Source organism: Hippopotamus amphibius, chromosome 11 (genome assembly GCF_030028045.1).
Source record: "Hippopotamus amphibius kiboko isolate mHipAmp2 chromosome 11, mHipAmp2.hap2, whole genome shotgun sequence".
Taxonomy (NCBI): domain Eukaryota; kingdom Metazoa; phylum Chordata; class Mammalia; order Artiodactyla; family Hippopotamidae; genus Hippopotamus; species Hippopotamus amphibius.
Window position 1 is genome coordinate 35,303,720 of NC_080196.1, and position 23,639 is coordinate 35,327,358.

At 46.4% G+C, this 23,639-nt stretch overlaps 1 protein-coding gene across 1 annotated transcript; it reads left to right on the forward strand.

Moving 5' to 3' along the window:
* Positions 1-10,128: 10,128 nt before the first annotated feature.
* On the forward strand, positions 10,129-21,285 carry GUCA1B (guanylate cyclase activator 1B). The gene is made up of 4 exons (XM_057700380.1): positions 10,129-10,427; positions 18,327-18,476; positions 19,888-20,008; positions 20,731-21,285. The coding sequence occupies exons 1-4, from the start codon at positions 10,221-10,223 to the stop codon at positions 20,856-20,858; spliced, it is 606 nt and encodes a 201-aa protein (XP_057556363.1). The 5' UTR covers positions 10,129-10,220; the 3' UTR covers positions 20,859-21,285.
* Positions 21,286-23,639: the final 2,354 nt, after the last annotated feature.

Sequence of the window (23,639 nt, forward strand, 5' to 3'; positions counted from 1 at the left end):
CACGCTGATAAGGCCTTTTTCTTTTGGTGAATAGCACTCCTTTTGTTTGGAGATGTCTACTTTTCCATGAAATTAAATAGTAGTTAAGGCTCTGAAAGAGGCAAGATGACCATGGGCTGAGGCTGTTGGCGTATCAACCCCAAGGGAGTGATTCGTTTCTTTTCACAGCAGAAGCAAGTCTGTGTCTTTTGTGGTTTCCTTCACATGTTTGGAGTAGTTATGACTTCTCAGTTTCCCTTCTTAAACTAGAGTCCCTGTTCTCTTTTCCCGACCTGCTATCAGGTGTAAGTGTTCTGAATGCACACTGCTTATGTATCAGACTTACATTACTGTCTTAACATGAAACGAATTACAGCCTCTGCCCCATGACCTCATTCTCTTTGCAGCTCAGTTGTCAACTGTGTCTTTCACAAATGCCTAAAGCATGCTTATCCCAGGTGTAAGCCTCAGGATTAAGAACTAGTCAATAAAACAAGGGCAATATAATGGTAACTATTTCTAGCAAAGCAGGCATTGTGACTCATTTTCACTTTAAAAGAAATTTCTTTAAAAATAAATATAGGGAGGGACTTCCCTGGTGGCACAGTGGTTAAGAGTCTGCCTGCTAGTGCAGGGAACACGGGTTTGATCCCTGGGTTGGGAAGATCCCACATGCGGAGGAGCAACTAAGCCCATGCGCCGCAACTACTGAGCCTGCACCCTAGAGCCCGTGAACCACAACTACTGAGTCCACGTGCCTAGAGCCAGTGCTCTGCAAGAAGAGAAGCCACCACAGGCCTGTGCACTGCAATGAAGAGTAGCCCCCACTCACCCCAACTACAGAAAGCCTGTGTGTAGCAACGAAGACCCAATGCAGCCAATAAATTATTTTTAAAAACTTTTTTGAAAAACAAATAAATATAGGGACTTCCCTGGTGGTCCAGTGGTTAAGACTTCAAGCTTCCCCTAAAGGAGGCAGCAGTTCAACCCTGGTCAGGGAAGTTCCATATGATGTGTGGTGCAGCGGGGGGGGGGGGGGGGCGGCGATTAAAAATAAATATAGACCCACATCTAATCCTTTTTTGTGCTCTTTTTTACAGACAATATTAATCGCTTTATTATAATAGGATGACTTGTGCGTACTCACCTCCAGTGGCTTTCCTTTAAAGGTGTACATCCACTTCCAGCTGTTTTCAGACTAAAGTAGAGTGTAAGTCAGATTATTTAGCACTTCAAATTATATATTAAAATCTTGTTTTAAGATAAATACAGAGATAAACTACACACACAACAAAAATTAGTGGTATTTCCTTAACATAAGTATTTGACATATTTGAAGCCTACCTGATATAAACTAGGTAATTTCTTTATTCTGATAGTCTAAGGTGGGTGTTTTTTGTTTGTTTTTTTCAATTAGGTCTCCTGAGTAAAGTGTGCATTTTGAAAATTAGAATTAATGCCCGAGCCTCACTTTCTGTTCAGGGTGGTGTTGGGAGGTAGTGAGAAAAGTAGACCTGATGTCAGGATGAATCAGAAGGCAGGTAGGAAGTGAGATGGTTTTTTATTGAGGTGAAGCCTTGAGGTCATTGTTGCTTTCTCTGGTCTGAAGTATAGTTTCTTTTCATATTAAATAGTGTTAAGTTCTGTTTTAAATTATTGGTAGACTCCACAGATTAAACTTGTTCAGTATCTAGTTTTGATGCTTTCAAAGAGAATTACTTACATGCCCTTTGGCCATTTAGATATGCCACAGTAAATATATAAAGTAATTATTTTAAATCAGTCTCAACATTTCTATTTGTCAAGCCACCATTCCTCCTTTCTTACACTATATTATTAAATTAGCTTTATTACAACATTCATGAAAAAATATGGACTCTGGAGTCAAACAGGCCTGAGTCAGATAAGAGTTCAAACCCACTAACTGCTATAAACTTAGGCAAGATGTTTAACCCTGTCAGAACCTCAGTTTACTCATTAGTAAAATGTAGGAAATAGTACTTATGAAGGTTGGAATATTAAATTAGATAACTTACAAAGCATCTCACACAGTACCAGGCAGATAATAGACATTCAATAAATACTAGCTATGTAATAAAAAATATTGCCTGCCATATGAGTAAACAAAGGATGTTGCAGCTATCAAGCCATCACATTACAGCTGCCCTGACAGTGCACCCTGAGACTCAGGATGAGAAGCACAGGATGCTGGCCCCAGATAGCTGAGGTGCATATCAGAGAAATGATTTCAGTGAGCCCAGACTCTTGCATCTTCCCATACTTAGAAAAGCGCTAAATTCCTTAACTCATGATATCTGGTTTTCCTTAATTAACAGTAACCTTTTGATGTTCTGACTACCTGGTCTTGGTTGCAAAAACCCTTCTATATCCTGGCTCTCCCCCTTGCCTCTTCAGAGCAGTCTCTCAGAGTTATCTGAGATACCGTATCCCGGGCTTAAGTCCTCAGTTGTGTCCACTAAATATTGATAAAACATAACTCTCAACTTTTAGAGTGTGCTTTTTGTTTTCAGTTGACAGCTAGTACCAGATGGCAGAACAAATTTGATGCTACACCAGATGCTTGTGTGCTGTGCCATTTAAAACCAGCTGGAAAGGACGTCACAGTATCTGCAAGGTGAAGATAATATTTTACAGTGGCTGTGAAGTTTAATTTAGATGAGGAACGTAGCATGCTTATTAGATAACCACCATACACTGTTCCAAGCATTTTACATAGACAGTCACTTACAGATATTAGCTTCTTTAATCTTTGTAACAACCCAATAAAGTAGTTACTGTTATTATCCCTGTTTTACAGGAGACAAAACCAAGTATGACTTGTCCACTCAATTGTCCTTTTAGTTTACAGATGAAACTGAGACGAAAAAGGTGAAATTGATTTGTCTGAGTTCAGGTTAGTGACAACAGAGACAGCCTCAGAACCTAATTTGATTTTTTTAAATTTTTGATTCAGTCTTTGTTTTTTTTTTTAATATTTATTTATTGACTGTGTTGGGTCTTCATTGCTGCATGCAGGCTTTCTCTGGTTGTGGCAAGCAGTGGGTACTCTTTGTTGTAGTATGTAGGCTTCTTATTGCAGTGGCTTCTCTTGTTGTGGAGCACAGGCTCTAGAGCACAGGCTCAGTAGTTGTGGCCCACGGGCTTAGTTGCTCTGCGGCATGTGGGATCTTCCCAGACCAGAGATCAAACCCATGTCCCCTGCGTCGGCAGGCGGATTCTTAACCACTGTGTCACCAGGGAAGTCCCCAGAACATAATTTTTAAAGGCTAGGGTGTACTCAGATGCCCACATATTAAATCAGACTATTCAAACCTAAAAATCCAGATTCATTTCCCTTTGCACATAAGCAAAATGTACTACTCATTTCCCCTAAAGCTTAAAAGTAAAGAGATTGACTGGGGGGAAATAATCTAAGGAATAAAAGCTGTAAATGTGTGTGAATAAAGGCAGGAAGCATAACCCACAGCGCGATCCCTGTGGTCTCAAGGCTGACATTGGTCCCAGCTCTCTGAGGCAGCAACAGGAGAGTTTAAGCTCAGCAAGGAGGGGCCTACTGGGTCACAGGAACACTGGTGTGGAGACGGTTAACCGTGGGGCGCCGGGCCAGGCCCCTCTCGGGCTCTGCAGACACTGGTTTGTTGCTCACAAGCATTTCTTTACCCTCTGGAGCCAAGCTTATGGCTGAATGCCTGTGATCCCCAGGGTTCTCTTTGCAAATCCCTGCTCAATTCCTAACCCTGCCCTCCTTAAAGCTTTAGTATTGTTACTCACTTCGAGCTATCATTCTCTATGGAGTCCTAATCCTCTTTAAAACGATATATTTATACCTCAACAGCTCAGCGGTATTTAAGGGCAGGTCATGGGCAACTGACCCACATGAAAAGCCAATTGAATTTTAGATTCTTCGGCCAGAGGCTAAATCGAGTTCTGTTTCATTCAGACAGTCTCTTGAGCACAGGTACCATCCCTTCATCACTCCTCAACATTGCTTAAATATCGACAAATGTGAAGAGGCGGACAGGGGCGACACCACCGTCACATGGTCGTGCTGTTGGTACAGAGCCACAGCAGTGAGTGGCATATGTTGTCTTCAGGTGTGATGAAATGGGGACAAGGTCAAAAATCACTGGAGGCCTCTTCCGATGCTAAATTCCATTATCTTTTCACATCAACAAATATCTGCTAACCTAGGCACTCTCAAAGGAGTCAAGGGCAGTTGTCTTGTAAAATTAAGAAGTAATAGGACTTCCCTGGTGGCACAGTGGTTAAGAATCTGGCTGCCAATGCAGGGGACATGGGTTCGATCCCTGGTCCAGGAAGATCCCACATGCCATGGAGCAACTAAGCCTGTGAACCACAATTACTGAGCCTGAGTGCCACAACTACTGAAGCCCACATGCCTAGAGCCCATGCTCTGCAACAAGAGAAGCCACTGCAAGAGAAGCCTGCACACCGCAACGAAGAGTAGCCCCTGCTTGCCACAACTAGAGAAAGCCCGGGCACAACAATGAAGAGTCAATGCAGCCAATAAATAAATAAATAAATACATTTATTTTTTTTAAAAAGTAATAGCTACATGAATTCAGCTCTGACCGTGTGCCAAGCACTGTGCTCAGTTACTCTTGTTTGTGCCAAGCAGTGTTCTAGGCTTTGAAAATCCTGCAGTGTGTATGAAGTCCCTCTCCTCAAGGATCTTAGACTCTAGTGAGGAAGACATGATAGGGGAAAAAATAATAAGATCATTTCATATGCAGTTAAGCACTATGAAGCAAATAAAGTAAGATAATGTCTGAATTACTTCAATGGCTACTTGAGGCGAGGTTGGGAAAGTTCTCTCTGAGGAGGGGAGACTGTCAAGAAGGAGGCAGCCACGTGAGGGTCTGGAGAAGAGCCTTCCAAACAGCAGGACCAATCAGTACTGAGGCTCAGTGAGCATGGTGTCGTCTGTGGACAGGGCAGAGCAACGCGGAGATGAAGTAGGAGGGGCTGGATCACGGCTGTGGGAGGGAGTGTGGGTTTTATCCTGCGTGTCAGTGGGAAGCCATGGGAGGGTTTGGAGCAGGACAGTGACAGGATCTAAAGTACCCTTTAGAACACACTCCTCTGGCTGCTGGGTGTGGAATGAAAGGAGGGAGTGGGGGTGGGGGGGGCGTTGTGGGGAGTTGGGGGGAAGAAAGGCCAGTTAGGACCTGCTGCAGTGGACAAGTGAGAGGATGTGGCCTAAACCAGAGCTGCAGAAATGGAGGGGATGGGAAGTGGTTGGGTTCAGAATAAGTTTGGAGGTGGAGCTGACGGAATGACCTACTAATAGACTGAAATGAGATCTAAGAGAAAGGGAGGACTCAAGGATGACTCCTTGCTTTTGGCCTGAGCAACTAGATACATGGTGATGCCACGACTGAGATAGAGAATGGTTGAGGAGGGATTTGGGAAGGAAATGAGTACTCTGGTTTTGGCCTTCTAAGTTTGCAGTCTGAGTAGCAATGTCCAGTAGACAGCTGGGCTCATGAATCTGGAAGCTACAGATGCTATGTAACGTCGAGGGCAAGTAGGGTCCTCTGGGGAGAGCATGTGGGTAGACAGGAGAACGGTGCCGAGGACGAGCCTGGGAAGCCCAAGCACGAAGAGATTTGTTTAAAAGAAGGAGCTGCTGGCAAGGGAGATGAGCAGTCAGTGAGGTTGGAGTGAAATCAGACACATGTGGGTCCTTGAAACCTAAGTGTTTGAAGAAAGAACTCACTTGGTGAGCTGTGCTGAATTTGCTGGCAGGATGAGTAAGAAAAGTAGATCATTGGAACTTCCCTTGTAGAGCAGTGGTTAAGAATCCACCTGCCAATGCAGGGGACACGGGTTCAAGCCCTGGTCCGGGAAGATCCCACGTGCTGCAGAACAGCTAAGCCTGTGCACCACAACTCCTGAAGCCCTCACACCTAGATCCCGTGCTCAGCAACAAGAGAAGCCACTGCAATAAGAAGCCTGCACACTGCAATGAAGAGTAGCCCCTGATGGCCACAACTAGAGAAAGCCTGCATGCAGCAACAAAGACCCAACACAGCCAAAAAAGAAAAAGTAGGTCATTGGTGACCACTGTAAAGCCTTCTCCATGGAGTGACAGGGATGAGCATCCAATTGGAGTAAGTTGAGGAGAGAATAAGAAATGAAGAGGATGCAGAACAGGTTCAGTTATCTACTGCTACCTTAAAAAATGCCCAACACTTCGTGGTTTCATGACAACATCTACTTTGTGTACAAATCTTTAGTGTGGTCAGGGCTCTGTGGGGACACTGTCTGCTCCATTTGGTATCAGCTGGGGTGGCTGGAAGGCCTGGGCTGGAGGCATCTGCAAGTTCACTGACTCTCTCACCCACAGGTCTGGCGGTTGAGGCTGTCAGCCGGAAGCCCTGCATGTGCTCTGGGCTTCCCCACAACATGGTGGCTGCATTCCAAGGGCAAGTCCTGAGGGAAAGCCGGGCACAGACCCTATCGCCTTGGAGGACCTAGCCTCGGAAGTCACATAGTGTCACTTCTGCCCATTCTCCTCGTTGAGTACCACGAAGTCCCATCCAGATTGAAGAGAGGAGAAATAGGCTCTTCCCCTTGATACCCGGAACACGTGCGGCCAGACCTACTACTGTGCCATTTCCGGAGAATAACATCTTCCGCAAGGGATTTTGTTGTGATGAGAGCCGAAGATAGGACAGTGGCTGGAGGGGAGTAGCAGTCGGCAGGGCCAATGGATCCAAGAGGCACAGTGCCTCTGGCCCACAATATTTTATTTTATTTTATGTATTTTTTTAATATTTTTAAAAAATATTTATTTATTATTTTGGCTGCGCCAGGTCTTTGTTGCTGCACACGGGCTTTCTCTAGTTGTGCTGAGCAGGGGCTACTCTTTGTTGCGGTACACGGGCTTCTCATGACTGTAGCTTCTCTTGTTGCGGAGCACGGGCTTCAGGCACACGGGCTTCAGTGATTTTGGTGCATGGGCTCGGTAGCTGTGGCTTGTGGGCGCTACAGCTCAGCCTCAGTAGTTGTGGCACACGGGCTTAGTTGCTCCATGGTATGTGGGATCTTCCTGGACCAGGGATCGAACCCGTGTCCCCTGCATTGGCAGGTGGATTCCTAACCACTGCGCCACCAGGGAAGTCCCCCACAATATTTTAAATTTCTTTTAAATGTTTTAATTTCTTTCACAATCAGAAGAAAGAATTAACATAATGCAGCCTGAACTGGACTGGATTATATTCATCTTTTTACCAATGAGTCATAAAACAGCACTTTTAACATTTACGTATTTAATATTTAATTAGTATTTATCTTATGACCCATGAAGGCAAAGTGGGTAGGCCCAAAGAAGTCATAGTGGGACCCTAATGCGGGGTCAAGGAAGACTTTTTATTTTGTTTTGTTTTGCCTTCATAAAGGTGTTGTTAAAGCACGCCTGCCAACGGGAGTGATTCATTAGAGAAGCATGAATGGAGGGCGCAGAAGAGACAGGGATTACTGTGGACATGAAGTGCTTGGGTAGGCAAAGGGAGGTGACATCTAGTTACCAAGTGGAGGAACTGACCGGTGGAGAAGGGGGAAAGGGACGCTGCGTGTGTTGAACCAGGAAGAGGGGCCGGGTGTGGGAGCACAGGCGCAGGGAGGTGTGCCTGAGGTGGGAGGATGAGGTGGTTGTCTGATGCATCTGCTCTGTGAAGTGAAGGATGTGACAGGGTCACCAGCTGAACGTGGGAGCAAGGGGAAGCCTTGAGGGCAGGCAGCGTGGTGGGAGAATCATCCTGGGGAGAAGGGACTCAGGTCAGCTGCGGAGAGCGTGCAGGAGAGCGTGTCTGGCATTATTTGACGTGTGTGCGGCCAGTGTGATTTTCTGACTTTGTCCAGCCGTGTTCAGCCTCGGGTGCAGATGAGGTGTTAGTGTATAATTAGGGGGTAGCTGTAGCCAGGGTCAGGTTTTGCCAAGTGAGTAGTTACAGGGAGAGAGGGGCGCAAAGGTCAAGGTCATGGCAAGAAATGACAAGAGTTCTGGGCCGCGCATAAGGATAAGGAGGAAAGTGAGAACGTGACAGATGTTAAAAAACAGAGATGGACAGGTTGGTGAGTTGCTGGCGTGAAGCTGTTAGAGTAAGTGAGTGGAAGGAGAGGTGATGATGGTGTTTGAATGTTTCAGACCGTCAGTGGAGAAATTCATGGTAGCAAGGCCTACGGCAGTCATTCGCAAACTTCATGTGCCTTGGAAACACCTGGAGAGCTTTTTAAAAACACAGCTTGTGGCCCCACCGCCCAAGTTCCTGATTCGCTAGGGGAGGAGGGGCCTGGGAATCCACATTTCTAACAAGCTCCTGGATGGTGCAGCTGCAGGCTCCAGGACCACAGTGAATGGGGGCCAAGACGGGGTGGAACACAAGCTCTTTGGAACTGGAGATAAAAACCTTTGAGGCCAGGGACTTCCCTGGTGGTGCAGTGGTTGGGAGTCCTCCTGCCAATGCAGGGGACATGGGTTCGAGTCCCACATGCCACGGAGCAACTAAGCCCATGAGCCACAACTGCTGAGGCTGCTCTCTAGAGCCTGCGAGCCACAACTATTGAGCACACTTGCTTCAACTAATGAAGTCCGAGCTCCTGGAGCCCATGCTCCACAAAGAGAGGGGCCACCACAGTGAGAAGCCTGTGCACCACAGCAAAGAGTAGCCACCGCTCACCATAGCTAGAGGAAGCCTGCAGGCAGCAACAAAGACCCAGCACAGCCAACAAATAAATAAATTTATTTCAAAAAAAAAAAAATCATGCACAAAACAAACAAACAAACAAAACACCTTTGAGGCCAGAGTGTGGGATGGACCAGCTGTCCACCTGATGCTTTGAGACGAATGGTGACATCACCAGTGAATGATGACAATATGGACGAGTACAAGGTGGGAGGGTCGGACCTGGCCTCGAAGGCGTTGGTATTTCTGAGGGAGAAAAGAGAAAAGGTGGAGGCAACAACTGAACAAGGAGGAGACCAGCCCGACTCTCCAGACCCGGGGGGAGGAGGGGGGATGTAGGATTTGGGAGAGAAACCCATCAACACTTGAAAGGATGACAGAGGAAGCAGGGTTCCACCTTCAGGAAGGGCAGGGAAGGTAGAAGAACTTGGAGAGATTAGGGACATATGGAGGCAGGGAGTGGGGGCAGTGGGGGGTGGGGCTGGAATGTACAAAGCAATTCAGCAATGACTGTCCAATGAGAGGCAAGCAGTGCTGCCCCTGAGATTAAGACAAGCATTGGAAGCACTGCCCCTAAAATCTTCCCAAAAAATCAGTGCTCCAGGTTTTCTGTTTTCTTGGAGGTGTCGTTTTTATATTCCATTAAAATAATCATGAGTATATAACTGATCCAAAAATAAATTCACATGAACCTTTAATATAAAAGTAAGAGCCTTCAGAGATAAGCCACACTCCCAGATCCTTCTCATGTGTTTATACTTTGGAGAGAACGTGGAAAGAGCCCTGTTGATAAGTCTTGGATGGAGGGTGTAGGAGGGAAGCATTTGTACTTTGGGAAATGGAAAACTTCCAAGACTCAAGGGTATGATCTGTAAAGGAGCTTCAGATATCTTGCTGGGGACTGAGTTAGGGTGGGGACAGAACTGCTCACCCAGAGTCCTTCACATCATAGATTCTGCTGCTTCTCACTAGGCCAAGTGGAGGGCGAGCCCCAGCTCACCAGCGATTCTGTTTTATGGGCTAGGAGTTGGCCTTGCTTCCTGTCTGGACTTCAGAGTCTTCTGTCTCCAAGATGCCTCCCTGGAGCAGCATGGTGCCCAAAGGAAAGGGACAGGGAGCACTCCTGAGATAGGAGGGTCTCAGCCTGTCTTCCCAACTCCTCCTCTATCTGCCAGTTTCCTCCCCTTCTCTCTCTTCAGAATCTGCCAGGCAGCTTACTTGAGTGGTTGATGAGACTAAAGGGAGGGGTGAGGCTGGGGGAGCTTAGCAGACTGGAGGTCAGAACTTCCAGGGGAATCTTCTAATGATCTTAGGGTGCTTAGCTGGCCTGGTCCCGCCCCCTCACCACCAGCCCCCTGCACTGCCCATCCTGTTCAGTTGGCCAGGAGACGATGAAGAGGCTGTCTGAGCAGAGGAAAGGGAGGAAGAGGACCGTCGCCTAAGGAATCCATTGGCAGACGCCTGGGAGGAGGCACAGACCCCTGCTTGCTGACATCCCTGGGGGCCAGGATGGGGCAGAGGTTCAGCTGGGAGGAGGCAGAGGAGAATGGCTTGGTGGACGTGGCGGAGCTGCAGGAGTGGTACAAGAAGTTCCTGGAGGAGTGTCCCAGCGGCACGCTCTTCATGCACGAGTTCAAGCGCTTCTTCAAGGTTACAGACAATGAGGAGGCCACCCAGTATGTAGAGGGCATGTTCCGAGCCTTCGACAAGAACGGGGTAAGGTGTCCTGAAGGGGAGGACCAGTGGCTCAGGTCTCATCCTTGAGCTAAAGGAGCATCCTCGGTGGGAGTTCCATTCCCCAGTCCTCCTGCTCTTCCTCGGCTCTTCTTTTCTCTCCATCCTCTGTCATCCTTTCCGTGTCACTCTTCCTTCAAACTCTTCTATGCTCTCCCCCTATCATTCTTCCTTTCCATCTTCTCTTCACCTCTCTGTTCTCATCTGACTCTCCCTCTTCCTGAGAGCTGATGGGAGACTCTACAGAAAGGCACACGGTCCAGCCCTCTCTCTGTGTATTTATGGACAGTGCTCCGCAGCTGGAGAACCTGGTTTTCCATACCCACCAGAGCCCCCCCTTGCTCTAAAGATAAGGGGCTCCAGAGCTGCCCTACATGGGCGGAGCTATCTTGGCACAGCCCCTGAGCGCCCCCTTGTTGGGGTCCTTCGAATTGAGACAGTTCTTCCCACCCAGAATGCTGGAAGAGGCTCCTTCCTGGACTGGGAGGTTGGATTGGTTATTGCAAAACTCCCTTTCTGCTCTTCAAGCCATGGAAGATGCCATGAAATCATCCATCCACAGGGTTTCTTCAAGCCCTTGGATGGCACCAGGAGCTAAGACGATAATATGTTAATATTTTGTAAATGCGCATCTGGGAATTGAATTTAAATATTGAAACCCATTCTTTATTTGAGGCCATCCAGTCCAGCACCTGCACAGCCCTTTAAGCCATTAGGTTTGCCTCAAATACCTATTTTATTTCTCCAGATTGAGGGGGAGGGGGGTTGGACCTAGATAATTAATCTAGAGAAAGCGTGGGTACCCCACGTCTTTGTAGGGGGAGAGCTTCACTTTCTAGAGTTAGTCACTGAGAGCGCATCTTCAGGCCCCACGCTGCCCCTAATACCTGCCAGCGCACATCTCCTCGGTGCCTGCAGGGGGCAGGAGGGCAGGGTCAGCATCATCCCTGCAACAGAAACCTCCTTGGAGATGAACCCTATCTCGGGGCCCAGGATGCGCTTCTGACTTCCCAGAGCTTCTCTCCACAGGCGCCTCTGAGTCAGCAGCAGCCCTGGGAGGCAGCAGGCAGAGGTTGTTATTCCAAAATCAGTGAACTGATTTGCCCAAGATCATATACTCAGGGGTCTTGAGTCCGGGGCAAGTGCTCCTGCCCAGAAAGCAGTTTGTTGAGGTTTTTGTTTGTTTGTTTGCTTGTTTTTAATTCTGCAATACAGGTTTTTTTTTTAAGAACTTTTATTGAGATACAGTTAACAGACAATAAACAGCATATATTTAGAGTGTACAATTTGGTATCCCAATCTCCCAATTCATCTCCCCCCAATCCTCCCCGCTTTCCCCGCTTGGTGTCCATGTGTTTGTTCTCTACATCTGTGTCTCTATTTCTGCCTTGCATTTCCTCTTTCATAGTTGTTAGCATTTGCCTTATGTATTGAGGTGCTCCTATATTGGGTGCATATATATTTATAATTGTTATCTCCTCTTCTTGGATGGATCCCTTGATCTTTATGTAATGTCCTTTCTTGTCTCTTGTAACAATTTTTATTTTAAAGTCTATTTTATCTGATGTGACTATTGCTACTCCAGCTTTCTTTTGATTTTCATTTGCATGGAATATCTTTTTCCATCCCCTCACTTTCAGTCTGTGTGTGTCCCTAGGTCTGAAGTGGGTCTCTTGTAGACAGCATATATATGCCTCTTGTTTTTGTATCCATTCAGCCAGTCTGTCTTTTGGTTGGTGCATTTAGTCCATTTACATTCAAGGTAATTGTTGATATGTATGTTCCTATTACCATTTTCTTAATTGTTTTCTTTTTGTTTTTGTAGGTCCTTTTCTTCTCTTATGTTTCCCGCTTAGAGACGTTCCTTCAGCATTTGTTGTAGGGCTGGTTTGGTGGTGCTGAATTCTCTTAGTTGTTGCTTGTCTGTAAAGCTTTTGATTTCTCCATCGAATCTGAATGAGATCCTTGCTGGGTAGAGTATTCTTGGTTGTAGGTTCTTCCCTTTCATCACTTGAAATATATCATGCCACTCCCTTCTGGCTTGCAGAGTTTCTGCTGAGAAATCAGCTGTTACCCTTATGGGAGTTCCCTTGTATGTTATTTGTCGTTTTTCCCTTGTTGCTTTTAATAACATTTCTCTGTCTTTAATTTTTGTCAATTTGACTACTATATGTCTTGGCATCTTTCTCCTTGGGTTTATCCTGCCTGGAACTCTCTGCGCTTCCTGAACTTGGCTAGCTATTTCCTTTCCCATGTTAGGGAAGTTTTCAACTATAATCTCTTCCAATATTTTCTCGGGTCCTTTCTCTCTCTCTTCTCCTTCTGAGACCCCTATAATGCGAATGTTGGCGCATTTAACATTGTCCCAGAAGTATCTTAGGCTGTCTTCAGTTCTTTTCATTCTTTTTTCCTTATTCTTTTCCGCATCAGTGATTTTCACCATTCTGTCTTCCAGGTCACTTATTCACCCTTCTGCCTCAGTTAATCTGCTGTTGGTTCCTTCTAGTGTATTTTTCATTTCAGTTATTGTGTTGCATATTTCTATTTGTTTGCTCTTTAATTCTTCTAGGTCTTTGGTAAACTTTTTGATCTTTGAATCCAGTCTTTTTTCAAAGTCCTGGATCATCTTCACCATCATTATTTTGAATTCTTTTTCTGTAAGGGTGCCTGTCTCCTCTGCATTTAGTTGTTTTTCTGGGGTTTTATCCTGTCCCTTCATCTGGTACAAAGTCCTCTGCTTTTTCATTTTCTCTATCTTTCTGTGGCTGTGGTTTTCAGTTCCACAAGACAAAATACTGCTGATACTGCTTTTTACTGCTGTCTGCCCTCTTGTACTGTTGAGGTTTTTTTTTAAGAGAGAAAATGATTTTTCTAAGCGTTGAATGTCATAAGAAAAGTAAATAAATATATCAGGTCATATGTGGCAAGAGTCACCATCATAAATTTATCCATCTTCCTCAAATTCATTTAAAATTCAATATAATAACAATTCAAGATCTCAAAGGGATTATGAAGCCCCTGGGAAGAATACAGCTGTACCTCTTACACCTCATCTCTTCTTATAAGTCAGCATATAATATTCATCAACTGTTTTTAAAATAACCTTTTAATTTAGTTATGATTTTAAATTTACAGAAAAATTATAAGAATAGTGCAAGTAATTCCCATGTACAATTTATCCAAATCCCCCAATGGTTTACATTTTGCCTTATTTGCTTTACCATTCTCTCCATGTAATGTATTATGTATATATACATACACATAATATATACATATATGTGTATGTTGTGTGTATAAACATACATAGTATTTTTAAAGAAAATTACAGACGTCACAACTTTTTACCCCAAATATTCTACTGAATATTTTCTAAGACCGAGGGCATTCTTTAACCTAATGAATGATCAAAATCAGGAAACTCAACCTTAATAAATTCTATTATCTAATCAACAATTCATATTCAAGTTTGGTTGACTGTCCTGATGACATTGTTGTAATTTTTTTTTTTTTTTTTTTAGTTTGATCACACATTGCATTTACTTGTCCTGTCTCTATTTCTTGGCCTCTAATTTGGAAACTTTAATCTCAGCTTTCCTTTATCTTATTTGACTCTGACATTTTCAAAGACTGCAGGCCAGTGATTTGGGTTTGTCCCATGTTGCCTTGTGATGGGATTTGGGTTACACTTCTGGCGGAAATGCCGCAGAAGAGATGCTGTGTCCTCCTGAGTGCGTCGTGTCTGGGAGCACAGGATGCTGGTTTTTCCCATTAGTGGAGTGGTTCACTTCAGTCATTTGGTTACATGGTGTCTGCCAGATTCCACCAGTATAAAGTGACTATTTTTCCTTTGTAATTAATAAGCATCGTATAGGGAGATGCTTTGCGACTAAGTAATTTCCTGTTGCTTATCAAATGCTCATCCCCTGGGTTGGGCATCAATTGATCATTTGCTAACTCCACTGTCCCTTCACTATGTTAGTTGGCTTCCTGCTGTAAGCAAAAGCTCTCCTAGCAGGTGTTTTCAGCTCCTCTGTCAGGGATGGAGGCTTCTTCCTTTTCTTTTCCCACTTCATGTCTCCAAACCTCTACCTGACTCCACTTCTCGCCTCGACACAATCTTTATATCAGCAAGTCTTGTTTCTAAGTGGCTGGTCTGAGATTTCTGGGGCAGATAAAATCAAAAGAGCTCATAGATCTAGCTCACAGATTAAGATCTGGGGTGGTGGAAACAGGGATTTGGTGGCGGCAAGGAGGTAGGAGCACCAGGCCTCTGTTGCTATGCTCTCTCCTGGTGGAAGTACTAACGCTTGTCTCTGGTGCTCGCCTATGATGCACTGGATAGAAGAGAAGGGAGGATGAAGCTCAAATGTCCTTTGGGATCCTTATGTAAGGAGTGTTGGGGGGTCAGGGCTGGTTCACCAGTGCAGCCAATTCAGGGAGAAATGAGGCAGGTAATCCCACAGAGCAGATCACACGCCTGTCACTTCTGCTCCAACTCTTGAGAAGACAAGCATTTCCATTATCTTGGGCCCCTGTGGATAATTGAAGCTGACGAGAGCTCATGTGTAATGGAGGAGATTAGTCCCAGCTGGAACCTTTCCAGAACTGGTCCTCTGTGGGGGGAGGAGGGAAGAGGGTGTTGAAGTAAACTCCCAGGTGAGATCACTTGTCAGGACAGGGCTGCTCCACAATGGGCCTCAGGTAAGGCAAGGGGTCTTTGTGGAAACCATATCATGGTGAGATGGGATGCTGTGAGAACAGAAGTTTCTAGACAAAGAATGTGGAGGAAGCTAGAGATCTGGAAAGTAGGGATTTGTCAGTGTTTTTTGTTTGTTTTTCTCCCCTTGGTGCTGGACACCAGGTTCATTTTTTAGACAGTAATTGACCTTGCGTGGACTAAGAAATTTCTCCCAACCTGATGAACTGGAGCAGGCATGTAGCTTGAAAACTCTGCCACTTGCTGGGTGGGAATTTCTTGGGCAACTTATTCAACCTCTGAGTCTCAGTTTCCTCATCTGTGAAATGGGAATAAAAGACCTGAGGGAGATGATGTATATAAAACAGACAATCCCTTGAGATGGAGCTATATGTCATGAGGTGGATAGACCTAGAGTCTGTCATACAGAGTGAAGTAAGTCAGAAAGAGAAAGACAAGTATTGTATGCTAACTCACATATATGGAATCTAAAAATGGTACTGATGAACTCAGTGACAAGAACAAGGACGCAGATGCAGAGAATGGACTGGAGAACTCGAGGTTTGGGGGGGCGGGGGGTGAAGGGGAAGCTGAGACAAAGCGAGAGAGTAGCACAGACATATATATACTACCAACTGTAAAATAGATAGCCAGTGGGAAGTTGTTGTATAACAAAGGGAGTTCAACTCGAGGATGGGAGATGCCTTAGAGGACTGGGATGGGGAGGATGGGGGGGACTCGAGGGGGGGGGGAGTCAAGGGAGGGAGGGAATACAGGGATATGTGTATAAACAGATGATTGAACTTGGTGTACCCCCCAAAAAATAATAAATAAATAAAATTTTAAAAATAAAATATAAAACAGACAGTACTTACCAGCTGTGTTGCATTTCCCTACTCAATTCTTGTTTAAAAAGAAACCTAAGATCTATTTTTGGTAAGCTTAATAAATAATAATTGCTAATGAAAACAGCCTTTTAAAGAACAACCAATTATTACATTGTACATCTTAAACTTACACAATGTTCTTTAAAAGGCTGTTTTGCAATTATACCTCAATAAAGCTGTAGGGGGGAGAAAAAACTGGAAGGAAGCCAAATAACCTTCAATGAGCAAACAGAAAGCAAACTAGGGACCATTTATACAATGGTGCACCATTCAGCAATAAAAAGAAAGGAACCGTTGATGCCTGCAGCAACTGAGATCAATCTTCAGGGCACTGTGCTGAGTGGAAAAAAAAGTTACACACTATGTGATTCTATTTATATACCATTCTCAAAGTGAAAACATTACTATGATGGAAAATAGATCTGTGGTTGCCAAGTATTACAGTTGGGGGAAAGATGTGACCCTTAAAGGGGTAACACAAGAGAGTTGCTTTGTGTTGAGTTACTCATTTCTATGCATGTGATAAAATCTTGTAGAATAAGGGTGCAGGGGCAATTCAGGAGTAGGGGATTAAGAGGAACAAACTATTACATATAAAATAAGCTACAAGGATATATTGTACAACACAGTGAATAGAGCGGATGTTGTATAATAACTATAAATGGAGTATAATCTTTAAAAATTATGAGCCACTATATTGTACACCTGGAGTTTATATAATATTGTACATCAACTATACTTCAATTAAAAAATTAATAGAACTATATACCTACAAAAACAGTGCATTAAAAACTAGTGGGGGGAGGAACAAACAGCAACTGCTAAGAGTCTACCCTACAGAAATTACCAGAGATGTAAGAAAAAATACATATACGCAGGACTTCCTAGGTGGCGCAGTGGTTGAGAATCCACCTGCCAGTGCAGGGGACACGGATTCGAGCCCTGCTCTGGGAAGATTCCACATGCCGCGGAGCAACTAAGCCCGTGCGACACAACTATTGAACCTGTGCTCTAGAGCCTGTGAGCCACAACTATTGAGCCCATGTGCTGCAACTGTTGAAGCCCACGCGCCTAGAGCCCATGTTCCACAACAAGAGAAGACACCACGAGGAGCCCGTACACCACAACGAAGAGTAGCCCCCGCTCGCATCAACTAGAGAAAGCCCATGGGCAGCAAGGAAGACCCAACACATCTAATAAATAAGATAAATAAATAAATAAATTTATATTAAAACATGTATGCACAAAGATGTTCATTGTGTAATGGAAAATATCAAAACCATGTTCAGCAAGAGGGACTGCCCAGCATTCCTCTAAAAAAGAAAAAGAAATGATTTTAAATAATTTTGAAGGCATGGAAAATTTTTAAATAAAATTCAGGAACTATAATTACAGCCACAGTCTCAATTAGGTAAATACACGGTGAGGAGTGTGGAGGACCAGAAGGAATTATATAAAGCATGTTAAATAAAACTCTTCAGGTGCTGAGGTAGCCTCATCTTATTTTCTTGGTTTTTCATTAGGCTTTTGCTCTTTCTCTCATTTTGGGCCATATTCTTCTGTGGCTCAAACCTTGCCCACCCAGGCACCCCTTGAACGAGGGCTGAGGCTCCTGAGTGGCCTGACCCAGTGGGAGAAAGGGGCTCTGGGCCAGTGATGCCATTTCTGATTACAAAGTCATGTGAATGACAGATACTCCTGGGGTAGTTGATGATTCTGATTTTTGATTTGGAGAGCTGAGACCTCCACCCTGAAATACGTGAGGTCCTGCTTTCTAATCTCCTATCAAAACTATGCTAGTCTCAAATTCAGACTTAGTCATTTCTTCATTGATTCATAAATATTTACGATACTCTGGGCGGAAGTGGCATTGTGCTAGGTATGCAGGAGGAACAAAAGCAATGTAAACCCCTCTCCTTTCTCCTGGAGCATAGACTGTAGCTAGAGAATGAGACACACTTAGGACACACTTAAGGGTAGGATCGATGGCAGGTGCTGGGAGTGTCGGAAGGAGGAGAGGGAGGTCACTGAAGTGGTGTGAGAAGGAAGGCTTCCTGGAGGAGGGGACTCTTGAGCTGGGCCTTGAAGGACAGGTAGGAGTGGGTGATCATGGAGACTGGGAATGGATCTCAGGGCAGAGAACAGCATGAGCACAGATGCAGAGGCACACAGAACACAAGGAGGAGACAAAGCCCTGCGTTTGCAGGGATGGTGGTCTAGAATAGGACTCACGCCTGCACTCCAGGGAGATGGGGCAGCAGCTGGGAGGGAGCCTCACACCTCCCACTCCCAATGCAGGACAACACCATTGACTTCCTGGAGTATGTGGCAGCCCTGAACCTCGTGCTGAGGGGCACCCTGGAGCACAAGCTGAAGTGGACCTTCAAGATCTATGACAAGGATGGCAATGGCTGCATTGACCGCCTGGAGCTGCTGGACATGGTGGAGGTCAGTGTCTGTTGGGGGTGGGGGGTGGGCAGGGCAGGCACCTGGGCACATGGCAGCGCTGGGCTCTCGGTGTTGGCTGCTGAAGCAGGGGCCCCTGGGGCTGGTGTGGGCAGGGACATTGGAATCATTCTGAGTTTGCTTTCTGACTGCAGTGAAATTAAGCCAGAAATCAGTTACAAAAAGAGAACGAGAAAATCCCCATCTGATTGGAAATTAGACAATCCACTTTCTAATACTCCATGAATCAAAAAAATAATATAACACACACAAAGTATTGTGAACTGAATAATAATGCAAACATAACAAAACTTGTGGGATGCAGCTAAAGCTGGGCTTACAGAAACATCTGTAGCCTTAAAATGTAAATACTAGAAAATAGAGATACTGAAAAATCAATGATCCAAGGAGTCATCTCAAGAAATTAGAAAAAAAGAAGAGTACATTAAGTCCAAAGAAAGCAAAAGAAAAGAACTAACAAAGAGCAGAAAGGAATAAAACAGAACACAAATGCATGAGGAAAGTCAACAAAAGCAAAAGTTGGTTCTTGGAAAAGACTAACTAAGCTGATTGACTAATAGCAAGAACGAGCAAGGGGAAAAAAGTATTACAGCTCAGACTCTGCATGAAACCTGCCTTACCCTATTACTCCCCAGAACTGCACTCAGAGGAGGGGGTTGTTGGTCCATTTTACAGATAAGGAAATCGGCCCCCCGGAGGCTGTGTGGTTTGCCCAAGTTCATCCACCAGGAGGTGCTGGGCTGCCTGTGACCCCTGAGGCTTCCCAGAACCGTTAGTGGGGACTGTTTTGTGCCAGGCGCTTGCTGGGCAGTGAGGCACAAGGCACGCCTCTATCCTCAGAGAGCCCCAGCCAAGGACTAAGGATAATCCTCACATTTGTGTGTCTCTTTCCTGTTTCACTTCCAAACCTTGTGTCATTGCCAGAAACAGGGCAAGAGAGACACCTGTGCATTCCCCTCCAGTCCAAACACCTGTGTCTCCCGTCATCCTATTTCATACACATACACACACATCCATAAATACACTGAATTCTCTTTTCCTCTCTGAATCTCCATTTATTACTCTGTCAAGTGGAGTTGAGACCATCACTGTGCCACCCACAGCCCTCGTTAGAGGTTTCGGGGGTCTGCTCTGACGCTCACAGTAGAAAGGCCAATGGCCTGGGGATGGGGTGGCATGTGAAGCTGGGAACTCCTTGGTCGGAATTAGGCCAATGGGACCCTGAGGGAACAGCCTTAGATACAGGTCACTTTTAATTTGGACCTGGGTCCTGTAGTCCTCAGATGCACAGACTGGGGGGCAGCACTGGGGACGAGGTGCCGAGGGACGTGGGTCCTGGGGGAGGGGGCAGGGCGTGCAGGGTCTCGCGATGCCACGGGGTTCTCTCCCGCAGTCCATCTACAAGCTGAAGAAAGCCTGCAGGGTGGAGATGGAGGCCAAGCAGCAAGGCAGGCTGCTCACACCTGAGGAGGTCGTGGACAGGATCTTCCTTCTGGTGGATGAGAATGGAGATGGTAACAGGGGCAGAGAGGATGGTGGGGCATGGGCAGGGGTGGGGGTGGGACACCCCCGCCCCCACTCATTCTGGGTCACCCCACTTTCTACCCATGTGACCTTAGGAAAGGCCATTCACCTCTCAACAGCGAGATGGTGTGGAGAAAATTACATAAAACAACAAGGGTGTCAGAGGCATGTGAGGTTTGTAAGAGTGATTAAAACTCCATTGGAGTTGCTGATGAAGGTCTGGCAAGTGCAGTGAAAGAAGAGCTTTGGCGTCGGGCAGACCAGGATGCTACATTTACTCAGCCTGGTCTCAGTTTCCTCACTTGGAAAATGGGGATAAGAACAGTTGAAAGGAATAAATGGCGTCCTGCTCTTAAGAGCCAGCTACTTGGGCTCTCCTCGCTGTAGCTCAGGGCCCCAGCTCCAGGCTGTACAGGGAGGGAGCTGGCTGGGAACACACGCGGAAGAGCCCCCAAGAACATTTTGAGGGTACCACAGGCAAAAGCAAAACTTAAATTCACTTGCAAAGAAAGTCCCTTAAAGAAACCCTTGAAGGTTCCAGGTGACTCTTGGAGAATCAGAGAATTGACAAGGCCCAAGCGTTGGCCCTGAGGCTGCAGGCTCAGCTGTGTGGGAGGTGCAGGCGCTCCCAGGGAGAGGAGGCCTCGCCTCTCGCCGCCACCCCCATTTCTCCCACGCCCCAGCATGACTGTCTCTCCTACCCCTTGTGCAGGCCAGCTGTCACTGAATGAGTTCATTGAAGGTGCCCGTCGTGACAAGTGGGTGATGAAGATGCTGCAGATAGACGTGAATCCCGGCAGCTGGATCTCTCAGCAGAGGCGGAAAAGTGCCATGTTCTGAGGGGCCCAGGGCCCTGGGAGCCCCCAAGACCCCAGGCTCACTAGGTTTCCAGAACAGTGGCAGGGCCCCTGGCTCAGCCTGCTCATGCCCGCTCTTATCCTGGCTTGGACTTCCTGGCACCCCCTATGCAGGAGGTGGGGCTGGCTGGGGAGGGGAGGGGCCATTGGTCTGAACTGGCCAGCGGGGCCTGGTCCATTGGGAGGATTCACAGGTTGGTGAAGGGAACTAGCTTCCTCTCCCCCTTCAGCTGCTCCTGGGAAAGCCATGCCTGGCTAGGTAGTTGTGGGGTTCCCAGAAATTTCCTTCATGGTTCATAGATGGAAGCAGAGAAAACTGAGGGGTAGGGGTTCCATAGATGAATGCCCACGCAGTGTGAAACTGACTAGTAGGACGGTGGGGCTGGCAGGTGTTATTGACTCTGAAGAAAAGGTAGGAACTGGGGAGAAGGGATGGATAATAATTACATTCCCCCCCAGGATCCTGAGGAGTGTTCATGGGAGAACTCTTGCCTCCTCCTCTCCAAGTTGTCCTCGCCAGGGGTGTCAGTAGGGAAACTTGCAACGAGTAAGGCTGTGGTCTTCCTGCCCTTGGAGGGGGTCAGCTGTGCTTAAAGGGGCTGTTTCAGCGCTGCCCTGGTGCTGCTCCCCCAGCCCCTGCTGCCAACCTCTCCCAACCCTCCTCTCCCCCTCCCTACCCCTCATCCCTTGCACTCACCTCTCCAACCCCCACCCACAGAATGGACCTTCCACAATTCCCCGTCACAAGCCCACAAGCCAAACGTGTCTCCTCAACGGATGGAGAAACCTCTCCTCTGTCTGTGGGGAGAACTGGGGCCTGCCAACCTGGGTTCTGGGCCAGGCTTTGCCTCCAACTGCTCTGTGACCCAAGACAGCCATTTCTTTTCCCTAACCTCAGTGTCTCATCTGCATGGTGAGCAGGTTGGACTAGACAAGCAGTTTTCATATTATTACTTTTTTTTTTTTTTTTTTTTTTGGGGCACACGGGCTTAGTTGCTCCGTGGCATGTGGGATCTTCCTGGAGCTAGGATCAAACCCGTGACCTCTGCATTGGCAGGCGGATTCTTAACCACTGCGCCACCTAGGAAGCCCATATTATTACTTCTTTAGATGTGGAATTCTTTTTTTTTTTCTTTTTCTTTTTTTGCCTCACTGAACAGCTTGTAGGATCTTAGTTCCCTGACGAGGGGTCACACCTAGGCCCTCAGCTGTGAAAATGTGGAGTCCTAACCACCGGACCGCCAGGGAATTCTCTAATGTGTAATTCTTTTTCTTATACAAATTCTATGTGCAACCCCAGTACAGAAACTAGGTTAAAAGGCAGTCACTCTGGTTGCAGGGGGTGCCGAGGAACTCAGAAAAGGAACTTATGTGAATAGATATGTTTTTGTGTTGATGTGTAAAGAATAAAACTAACTTGTAGAGCCTGTGATTTCATTGGCATGATAGTCATATAAAGTTTCCTTTAGAAATAAATGTTAGGTAAAAAAAAAACGGTTGATTAAAACATAATAGTAATCCAGCTGGGACACAGATATACCCCAAATCATGACAATGGTATGTGAATGAGGTTGCGGAAATATCCCAGTTCTATCCAAATACCCTCCCAGCTCTGACCTCCAGGATTTCGCAAGAGGCAGCCACCAAAGAAGCAGAAATGTCAACTCCCTTTTTTTCCAGGCTGCCCCTGGCATTGAGCTCCACCTTCCCTCCATGTCTGTGTTCAGGCCCCAGCTGATTTCCCAGTCTGAAGTGGCCCACATGATGGACAGGACGGTGTGAGTGAAACACACCCTCTCCTCCCCACCCCAGGAGGGCTCTCTGCAAGCCGTGGCCTCACGCCTCTTTCCCCTTGTTTGTTCCCTCCCACCCCTGGATTTTATTTATTCCCTGAACTTCCCCTGTACCCAGCTGAAGCAAAGACTCAAAGTTCAGAAGGAAAGAGCATCTTTGAAAGAATGGTCACAACTGCTCCAGCCTATGTCTCTCCTCAGGTTCTTGGACAGGTGTTCCTAAAGTTGGAGTGGGCAAACAATGGGGATAGGGCCCACCTATAACAGACTGCTCCACTTTCCCAACTGGTGTCAGGTGTCACTGCAGCAAGAGGGATTTAGGCTAGATCAGGGATGGTCAGGACCCTTGCCGTAAGCAATGAATCACAATCCTGTGGGGAACCATGTGATACTGCATGCCACCGAGGGGCCAGCAGGGGAAGAATGAGGGTATTGTGCAGTCACTTCTGAATAAATATGGATTTCCTCTGTATAAAGGAGGACTTTCTATGGTATCATATTTTATTATAATGATGCTTAGCCTGTAAGCTCCTTGAGGATGAGAACTGTCCTCTGCACGCCTAACATCTGGTGTAAATACAAAGTAGGTGTTCCAGACATACTTGTTGACGGGAGGAATGAATCAACACAGACCACACAAGTAGGCTCTGGGATGCTGGGGGCAGGATGGGTATATGTGATACAGCACCCAGACGGAGGCTGCAGCCACCGGACCTGTGTGATCCCATTAGAGTCGCAGGAAAGCCCACCTCTGCATCAGAGTTTCTTTGTCTAGAAGAGAGTGGAGCCGGAGAAGCTCAGTGGAAGAGCTGGTAAAAGCTGGGGGAGGTGCCACAAGGCGCTGGGGAGGAGCCTGAGGCATGTTGAAGGCTGCGGAGCGGTCACCACCAGCTGAGTCGCCCAGAGGGTTCAGGAACCATCCTTCACTGTCCCCTGCTCTGGACCCCCCACGCCTGCCCCTCTGCTGCCAC